The following is an 11,304-nucleotide window of genomic DNA, read 5'->3' as shown; positions in this document are numbered from 1 at the left end:
TGGAGCAACCCCATCCACTGCACCACAACCCATGTTGGTTCGTAGTACTTATTTTAGGCATTTTATTGTGTGCATTTTTTTCCCCCAAAAAATAAAAAAGTTGGTTTTGTTTTCCATTTTTAGTGGTGACCTTTGCTCTTTTTTTCTTCTTCTTTTGCTTTTGTATTGGGATTATATACAAAAATGGAACAAATAAAATTTATTTAGAAAAGGATCGAGTTATATACTTTCATAAAGTGTTATATATATATATATATATATATATATATATACATACTCGTAATAATAAAGGGTGATAAGCAGGTACGTCTTCAATATGCTTGCTTGTATTTCTTTTTCAGCTGCTTCAATCGTAATTTTACTGTATTATCTCTAATTAATTAGTATAAGTCATTTAAGTATTAAAAAAATAATAATATTTAATAAAAAATATAAAATAAAAATAAAAAGATAAATTAACTCATGGTGTTTTAAATTAACTTGATTTACTCTTAATAATAAAGAGTGATAAGCAGGCACGTTTTCGACATGCTTGCTTGTGCTGCCTGCTTCAGCTGCTTCATTTGTAATTTTACTATATTATCCCTAATTAATTAGTATAAATATTAAAAAATTAATAATATTTAATAAAAAATAAAATAGAAATAAAATGATAAATTAACTCATGGTGTTTTAAATTAACTTGATGTCTTATATAAGGCCCATTTATATTTTCTTCACAAGTATTTTTTATAGTAATTTTGTTGCATCACTTCTAATTAGTTGTTATAAGTCATTTAAGACATGTTTGCTTCGTTGTTTCAGTCGTGATTTTATTATATCACCCTTAATTAATTTTTATGGTCTTCTAAATATTAAAAAAGTTAATAATATTTCATAAAAAAAATAAAATAGACACAAAATGATATGTCAACATAAAATATTTGGTTGACTATTGACATTATATTAGTGCTACAGAAATTACGATGGGATAGAGGAAGACATAAAGTAACATATATTATTTAAAAATGAGAAGACACGTTAACTAGGACGAAGAGAGTATTAATATCTTATTGAAAAATTATGTTGAAAGCATTATAAATCACATAATTGACAACTTAAAAAATATAAAAGAAATAAAATATTTGATTGATTCTTGAAATTATATCACTATCACTTAAATTGGAGTAACAGAAAAAATATTAAAAATCATAATAATTAAAAAATTCAATTATTTTAGTAATTCATTATTTAAATTATAGCATTTATGTCACATAAATTGAGAAAAAATATATATATATTAGGCTCGTGCTATATTCTTTTGGAAAAAATTACCAAAATACACAACAAAAGTTTCTAAACTTCTAAAAATCACCCCACTTCTAAAAAATTACTTAAATCCCAACATTTCATAATTTTTAGTAAAGTTGAGATACAAGTTAAAACACCCAACTACAAAGCCGATTCTTTACCAAAAATAACCCACTTCTCCCTCTCCGTATGCCGCAATTTGTGGAGTGGTTTCTATCCAACTTCTTCATTCAATTCAAAACTTTGAAGCAAGTTAATTTTCCTCCCTAAAATCCGCTTCAATTTCTTCTAATCGTTTTTACGTTTTTTTTTTTCAAAAAAATTATTTTGCGCCTAAGTTTACAAAGTAAAATTTGGGTGATTTGGTTGAGCAATTTCTTCGATTAATTGTTTTTTAGGCGTCATTGTTTGAATTGTCATTATGAATAGAGATTTGGGACCTTCCTTTAGTCTTGGGGTTTCTTAATTAAAAAGTATCAAAGAATCTCATGAAGTTGTTAACTTCGTTCCCGGAAGTTTTGATTATGAATTTATTGGCTTTGATGAAAATAGATCAAAGCATAGAAACGATCCCCAAATTATGAAGAAGTTGCCGCAAAAGCATTCTAAGAAGGACAAGAAAAAAGAAAGTGGTTCTAAGAAAAGGGGATCCAACAGTCCTGAAAGTAAAGCTCCCGCCAAGAGAAGAAGAATTATCGAAGCAATTTCCAGAGATGAACTTCCCAAGGTAATTGCATGTTCAGATCTATTGAATGTTAGGCCGAGATACATATTTGGGGTTGCATGATACGTTTAGCATTTCATTGTTTATCTGTTTTTTTGTTGCTTAGTTATTTGTATCTTGTGTATTTTATGTTTTATTGAAATTAATATAACAAAAGATACAAGTTCATAAGTACATAGATACATGTTAAGTGGACTTGTATCTGTGAGTGATTATTAATGCTTTGATTTGTATCTAGTTTTGTTCAATTTTACTTAAAGTCTAAATATAATAGATACATGTTTTATTTCTAAGATACATGTTGTATTAAATTGTATCTGTGACTTACTGTTAATGCTTTGATATGTTTCCTGTGTTGTTTAAATGATATTGAAATTAGAATTACACAGGATCTATTTTTTCACGCTGAGATACATGTTGTAGAGATTAAAGATACATTTGTATAATCTTGTATCTAATGTATTATGTTCTTAGTGCTTTTGTATATATTGTACTGTCTTAGAGTAAACTTGTTGCATCTCAAATAATTTTTTCATTTTTTTTATTTTTTGGGATTGAATTACATTATTAAGAAAATTCCAACTCATCCTCTTAGATTTGTAAGTTTGTACAACTTAAGATTTAAGGATGAAATTAAAGAAGTAGTCGGCCAAGAAGTTTTAGAATTATTTGAGAAGACCATTTTCGGATGTTATCTCAACATACCCCTTTCCAACTATATTGAACAAATAACAAAATGTCTTCTTATGCTCGAAATCAAGCAACCAAATCAAGAAGAAATACATGTGTTTGTCAAAGGCCAGATTCTTAGATTTTCCATATATGAATATGCTTTGATAACTGGCTTAAACTGTTATGGCAATATTAATGATTTCAAATACGAAGATTCTTATCCGAGCCGGCTAATGAGAAGGTATTTTCCCCAATCAACGAATGAAGTTGATAAGGAGGCATTGGTGGACTATTTTCTGAAAGGAAATTTTGAAAACAAAGAGGATACCCTTCAGATGGCAATCATATACTTCATCCACACCTTCATCTATTCATAGCTGAATGCTTGTCCCATTCTATTTTCTGATTTCAAATGGTTGAAGATGAAAAATATGAATTTTTTTCTTGGGGTAAAATGTCTTTCTCAAAGTTAATGGCCTCAGTTAGGCAAGAATTTTTCATGGAAAAGAAGCTTTATTGGTCAGGTGGCATCCCTCAGGTTCTAAATGTGTAGATGTTTGAACTATGTTCAAATGTTGATACCAAAGTTGCTATGAAGGAGGGTAATAACATACCTCGTATATTGAATTGGAGGGTTGTTTCAGTTCGACCTTAGTATAATCAGTTTATGACCGAAATGTTTAGCAAGGTCTGATGCTGATTGAATTTTTTTTCATACATTGCATTATATTTTTAAGTTTTTATCGTAATCATTTTTAATGTATAAAATTTTTGTACATAGTGTTTAGATTCCAACATTATTCCAAATGCGGAGGAGCTGAAAAAACTTGAATTGCCGCCAAATAGTTTTGCCATCTAATCACCCTCGTACATCTTCGATGCCATCAACTGAAAATCCTGAGCAGAGGAGTTACCAAGTCAATTTACCCTATGTTTCCATAGATCATGATAGTTTTGATGACTTTAGTATGATGCCTCCGCAATTTTTAATGAGGAAGTTTATTCATGTATCAGGTACAATATCTACACATCTATCAAAGAGTGGACAGGATGTTCCTGTAGGAAGAAGATCAGAAAATAATGAACAAAGTCAGACTCGGTCCTCAAAAGGAAAATAGACGGCAGGTATTTCCATATCAACATCTGTTATTGTATTTTCATAATGAAAATGTTTTTACTTTGTGTTCTTTTTTATACTTAACAAATACTGGGCAATCCAACAGATGCAGAACAAAAAAGTAAAGAGATTGATTACTCTACACGCACAAGTAGGAAAGAGCTTTTGGTTAAAGCGGACTAAGATTCATTAGAGTCCAATATAAAGACATATGTGAAGACATACGTAAGGCTCTATTTTTTTAACCCGTATAAATTTTTGATTAGTCTACAGTATAACTAATCAACTACGCATTTATATTAGATTGATATGAAATTCAGTGATTTAGAGCGTGTGATGAATGATAGATTCACTGATGTTTTGAAATCATTGCAGTCGAAAAATGAGACTGTTGAGAAGGTAACATAATTTTAAAAAACATACATTTAGTAACGAATATATTCAATTTATTCTTGCTACTATTTCATATGTTACAGGAAAATGTTACAAAAGAAAGCCACAAAGAGGGTCATCATTCAGATGATGTTGCTGATTTTGAAGGCAATAGTGATCCCATCAGTCCGAATTTTGTCATGAAAACACCACATAAAATGAAGGTGTTCATGGATACATATTTACCATTTTATAACTCATATACTGTTTGTATATCTTAATGTTTACTGACATTTCATAAGTGTTATCTATTGTTCATATATTTTATATTAATGTTCTATAAAAGATCCGTCAAGATGGTGATTCCTCAGAAAATATTGTTCATGTTGCGGGATCAAGTTGTGCAGACAGTCCAGTGAAAGAAATGGACAAATCAGTTGAAATGGAAGAGGATAAATTTAACCAAGCACTATCACATTTCACAAGTTGTGAACAACAAGAAAAGGTAATTAACTTTGATTATGTGTTTTTTAATTGACATGACCATATTTGCATTTACATTACGATAAAATGTTAACTCAGAACTACATGTAATAGGTTTGTGTTTGTCTGGGATTTTATGATATTAAAAAAAAGTTGAGATTTTTAATAAATACTAGCATACATGTCGTTATATATGTAGTTTTTGATATTGTTTATGCTTTGATTTGTATGTAGTGTTGTTTGAACTTTACCGAAAATCTTATTACAATAGATACAAGTTTATTAGTACCTAGATACATGTTGTGCTAACTTGTATCTGTGACTTACTGTTATTGCTTTGAATTGAATATAGTGAAGTTGCATTGTTATTGAAATTCGTATTACACAAGATACATATTTTTCTTATTAGATATATGTTTTTAAGCTTATAGATACATTTTTATTATTTTATATCTAAAGCATGATGTTCTTAGAGTTTTTATATATATTGTACGATAAAATATTGACTAAGACATATATGTAATATGTTTGTGTCTGTCTAATGTTAATCAATGAAAGATACATATTTTTACCTTTTGTATCTAATTTAGCATTTATGTATGTAGTACAGTATCAGTAATTCAGTGGTAACAATATAATTTAGTAAAAAAAAATTTGCTGACAGTTATGGAATATTTGTTACTTTTTGAAATCATATTCAGGATGACGGAATTGAGAAACTGAGTGACATTATTGTTGAAGAAATAAAACCAATTGATAGTGTTTTTCCAGTTCAAGGGCATGAAATGGCATTGACAATTTACAAGCCTCCACCACCAACTCCTGATGAGTATATGATTAGTGACACCGCAATTGTGTCTGCTTTTTCTACACCAAAAAAGATTGTGTCGGAAGTTAAAAAGACACCTGCACAATGGAATAGGAAGCCATCAAAGATTTTTCATTCACCTTTCCTGACCCATTTTGGATCAAGTACAAAAGGAAAGATTTTTTTTTCTACAGAGCGAAAAAAATATCCATTTGAAGGTTATGACATTAATGGGAATTCACCAAATGTAGAGATAGAAGTTTTTGAAGAATGGATTAAAGAAGGCCTTTACAGGCAACACATGAAAAAATTTGTACACAAATTTCTTATTATAAATTCAAAATTGATATGTTTTTTATTACTATTTTTTTAAATGTACCGCACTGTTATGTTTCAGGAAAGATAAGGACGATCATTACAAGGTTAAATGTTCAAATCTTGTATTTTGTCAGCTTGATTTCATAGTTGTTTTTTCAAAATTCAAGAACTAGTTCTACCTGATGTATCAACAAAACAAGTGCTGGAATTATGAGGTATTTTCATAATGTATATTCAAAATCTAAAAATGCGATGTCTTGAAATAACATTTCCATTGACACATACATTTCAAACCTTATGACATATAACATGTATTAATGTCTATGACATGATATTTTTGATTGACTAAATAAGTTAGATGATATATTTAATATAAAAATCATGCAAACCAACTTGTTTCTAGCAAATTTGATTATCTATTGCAGTCTTAATATTGGATTTTTTCTTCAGTTCTTATCCTATATTATATACATAATGTAAAAAGTTGTATCTTCATATATTATGATGTATCTAAGTAAAATGTTGATCTTTCATAGCCCATGCAGAAAAAGTTATCACAGACATAAGAAAAGAGGATCACCACTTGTTGTAATTTACTGGTTCACCCTTACATATAAATTTATGTATGTAAAGAGAGATTGTGATGTCACTTAATCTTAGTTATGCATCTTGGGAGATAATAGCTTTCGTGTAAAATTAACTAAGGTGTTCACAGACTATTCCAAACTCCATGTTATATCCAAAAAAAATCAAAAAAGAAGCCATTATATTCTTAGATGTAGATATTTGTGTTAATGCTCAATTGTGACACAAAGGAAATGAAGTAACAGAATTTAAAACATGTACTACATACATGAGTTTCTATAATTAGCACAAACAGAGTAAAAGTTCTCCTATAAATAATTTTTACTAAAACTTGGACTGATAATACACCTACAAAAAAAAAAGATAAGTTACAAGTATGTTATAACAAGTTAAATACATTGATAATGTAAAAAGATCTTTACATTATTAATTTATAAAAGTTAATTTAATCTTAAATCCTTAGATGGGGGAGCTCCTGTGCATCCTAAATTATGCACATGGCCAGACAGTAGCTAGACTAGCCCCCATTTTGTATTACATACATAATAACAAAACATGTATCTTTCTGTATTAATATGTATATTTTTCATTAGTTGAAACAATTGTCTATTACCTGCATTAATCACATTAGCTACATAAAATATTTAATTTGTACTTCTTTCAGTTTTAATGGTTATGGTAGGCTGATGTAACATATATTCCATTTGTTTGCTATTTGAACAGTATCTGGATGTCATCATGTACTACTTGAGGAAGAAGTACAAGAACAAGAATTTTCCAAGCAAGAGATACACTACCAAAGATTGCTTTTTCAAAGTGTACATCGATAAGGCATATATGAATTACTATGATGCTGGCGCTGGCAAGGAGCTTGCCACACAAGATGCATCTGCAAAGACTGATGAGGTTGCTGATATGGAGATGACATTGATTAACACCATTAAAGGATCCAGTCCACATATAGGTCAGCCTTGGCATTTGGTTGATGAGTTCTTTGTCCCAATTAACTGTGATGGTGCCTTTCACTGGATATTGGCAGTCATTGCATTGAAGGATCGATGCATTCATGTGTATGATTCAATGGCCTCTTCACGAAAAAGAACACAAACAAGTGAGATTGAAAAGTTGGTTGTAATGATTCCTACTTACCTTCAGTACAGTAACTTTTTTTAGCAAAAGGTACTATCTAACTTGACTGCACTGGCATCATACAAGGGAAAGACCGAACGTGATCTATTTCAAGTGGAATACGTATCTAAGATAGCACAACAAGAAAGTGGAATTTTGTACGTATTACATTACTTTTTGAGATGGTTTCATTAGCTTATTATTTTATATTGGTTTTTCTAATTAAATTTCTAATTTTTATGCAGGGATTGTGGTGTATTTGTATCTGTATATGCCGAGTATCTGAGCGAGGGATTAGACATTTCATCTTCAAAAGTTGATGCTCACTACCATCGTCTGAGATATGCTAGTATTTTGTGCAAGTACGGATCTGTAAAAGCAGAGAATGGATACTTTAGTGAAAATGACGATCTACAAAGGCCAAGGATGAAGGTCACACAAAAAAAATCGATCGTGTTTTGTGTATTCAATAGTTGTTAATTTTGTCGCTAGTAGACTATTAAAAACGTTGTCGATGATATAAACTTTGATGATGTTAGTAGTGTTTAGACAAGCATACATTAAGTTTTTTTAATGAATAATTACTTCCATTTGCATTAACATTCTAACACAATGCTAAATAACATAAAGATATATTTATGTTATCGTTATAATATTTTTTCCACACAATATACAGACATTGTATTGGATACATGTTTTACAGTATTTTATAATTTTATGTATATAAAATAAAGAAAGATATATTACAATATAGGTATTAACTATCACAACATTGTCGTATTATGTATCTATAATAGTCTTTTGTTATAGATAGTTCATGTTGTCTCTTACATGCATACCAAATTATATTATAACTTAATAGAACTAAGTCTTAAAAATACTAACTCATTACATTTTACATGTGAAATAAATTACTAGATCTTGTATCTATAACTTTATATGAGATACATCTTCTCAAATTGTATGTATCTATTATAAGGAAACTGTTTTACTATATAATCATAGTAATCAACAAATTATTACATTTTTATGTATCTCAAACCCTTTTTATTAATCAAAAAGATGTTTGACTATAACCTGCATAACAAATTCTAGCAGACTTATATTACTAAATCTTACTAATATTGACAAATTATATTTTACAAATGATATATATTTGCTAAAATTGAATCTATAAATTTAATAGAGATACATACTATAAGAATGTATCTATTTTCTATCGTTCACTATGGCAGAACTATTAATAAAATGTTAATAACATTGTCAATTCAATATATCTAAATTTCTATTTTATGTGTCACGACAAAATACACCATCAAAACTGTAACGCCCCGAATCAGGCACCCGAAATGCTACATGGTGCTCATGACCCCAAAGGACGACAAGCTAACCCATGACTGATATCTGTACCTGTACACTGCATAATATACTGTATAAATGCAGAAATAAAGGTTGAAAGGCCATAAGGTTCAAAGATCTGATAAAACATAACATCTAATGGTATGGTATATCAAGACCAAAACAACTGAAATAACTGACTGAATATGCTAGTCTGAAAGCCTCTAAACTGAACTGAATAAGGAGTTGATGGGAATGTCCCCAACTAACCCCAACTAGTAAAATAAATTAATTAATGAGATAATAAAGTAATGGTGTAATGCCCCAAAATCGGATCCCTAGACGTCACACGGTGCTTAAGGTCACAAGTGACCCCAAGCTAACCCTTCATATGGCATAACTCAAAGTAACTGAATAAAATACATAAAATAGAAGGAATAATGCGGAAACAACCCATAACTTAGTCTGACCAACATAAAAGTAAATTTACACGGTCACAATTCTGCTCATATATATATAAATCTGAAACTGAATACATTGACTACTAGTGACTGTCTATGAAGCCTCCACTAGCATTGACCAAAGATAGCCGGGTCATGACTCCCAACTACCCCTACTCAATACGACTGAATACAGAAAATACAATACACATCAAATCTGAACAACTCAAGTCCCTGAATCAAAAGGACTAATCACCTGCCGATCGAGAGCTGTGACCCAGCTGAACATGATATGTGCGCTACAACTTGTACTTACATTTTGGTAAAAATGTAGCCTATGAAAATATGTGGGTCAGCACTTTGAAATGTACTGAGTATGTGGGGGTGCATGCAACAATATAAATAGTATAATCAATTTCATGAAAACATGCATACGGACAATGATGACTCACTTGGCTTGAGTTATATCAAATCATACTTTTCGTAATTGCATAATAAACAGTTCATATGATAAAATCTCGTAATCTATATAAATCATTATAAATCATAACTTATGATAAATCATCCTAAACCATCATAAATTATCATATCGTCAAAAATCATCATAGGTAATTATAAATCATCATAAATGACCATAAAACATCATAAATATCTCAACTCTTTGACTCAAATCTCGGAGTTACTCGGTAATTCAAGAAACTTAATCTTATGGACACGGGAATTTCTTCTAACTGACAACCCCACGTGAGCTACGTGGAATACCAACGTTTGAAGCCCCCGTTGGCGGGAGCGTCATACTCTTTGCCAGGGAGTACGACCTTAAAACTATAATAATCATAATCGGGCTCTCTGGCCAATAATATCATCATCAAACAACCCTACGGTGGCACATAGGTTTGGGAAAATACTAAATTTCCCTCTCGGTGCTAAGTACTACTCTCCGATAAGCTCAGAACGCATTAGGAAATCCACCACAACATCACAAGGGTCTATCATAAAGACCAAATCAAATCTCTTTCTCATTTATCAAATCATATCAATTTGTGGATTCCTAAGTCAACACATTTTAGCTCAAAACATTTTAATCTTCCTCAACATCAACAAGGTATCAATGCATTGAACCATAACCCACTCGACATTTGGATAAGGATATGAAGACTCAATACGTAATATTTTCAACAATTTAACTCATCAAAACCATCCAAAAAATACCAAGGCTCATTGCAACTTCGATATCAATATACCCAATAACTCAAATCATCATAAAGAAGCTCAAAATTTGACACATGGCTCGAAAATACTTAGAAATACCAATAATTCATTCTTGAACTTAAAACGTGGATACATGTTCAAAATATATCAATTCTTGATAGAAACACCAAGAATCCCAATATTAACTCTCAATTCATAAAACGAAAATAGTCAAATACTCATGTGATTCAAAACTTACAATTCAAATCTTTATAAGTTCATAATCAAATTATTTAGACATAATTCAACTTACAGAACCATATGAATCCATTAAATAATCATAATTGGCAAGCTTGAACAATTTACATATATACATAATCAAAATTTCATGGTAGGATATCTTGAAAATAAATTCATTTGCCAAACTCATAATAATCCATAATAAAAATTAAAGATACGGGCACAAGAACGGAAGAATTATTCTTGTTCAAAGCCCCACATACCTAAAAATGGAAGATGAATATGAACTTCCGACTCCGAAACTTTATTCACGAAAATAAAGGGTGCTTCTCGAAGCCCTTAACATGATCAACTCGAATCCCAAAGCAATTTGAAATTTCTACGGTTCAATCAAGAGACATAGAAGGATGAAATTTGGAGTAGTAGGGTTGGGGTTTGAGCCTTAGGAAATTTTGAAGAAAAATGAGCTATTGAATGCTCTTAATGGACTTAAATCCATGGTTTAACCGGATGGATTGGAGTAGGAATGACCAAAATACCCTTAAAAATCAAATAATGTCAAATCTGTCCTTTGGTGGACTGTTTTGATAGGCTGAAG

The 11,304-nt window shown here is 30.3% G+C and overlaps 1 protein-coding gene across 1 annotated transcript; it reads left to right on the top strand.

Moving 5' to 3' along the window:
- The first annotated feature begins 1,870 nt into the window (after window positions 1–1,870).
- LOC107879154 lies at window positions 1,871–8,046 on the top strand. Its single transcript, XM_047395429.1, has 9 exons — window positions 1,871–2,017; window positions 4,107–4,202; window positions 4,280–4,399; window positions 4,522–4,680; window positions 5,360–5,760; window positions 5,864–5,888; window positions 7,093–7,493; window positions 7,743–7,929; window positions 7,993–8,046. The coding sequence occupies exons 1-9, from the start codon at window positions 1,871–1,873 to the stop codon at window positions 8,044–8,046; spliced, it is 1,590 nt and encodes a 529-aa protein (XP_047251385.1).
- The last annotated feature ends 3,258 nt before the right edge of the window (window positions 8,047–11,304 follow it).

The sequence above is a fragment of the Capsicum annuum genome, chromosome 8 (genome assembly GCF_002878395.1).
Source record: "Capsicum annuum cultivar UCD-10X-F1 chromosome 8, UCD10Xv1.1, whole genome shotgun sequence".
Lineage (NCBI taxonomy): Eukaryota > Viridiplantae > Streptophyta > Magnoliopsida > Solanales > Solanaceae > Capsicum > Capsicum annuum.
This window is presented reverse-complemented; position numbering and strand designations above follow the sequence as displayed.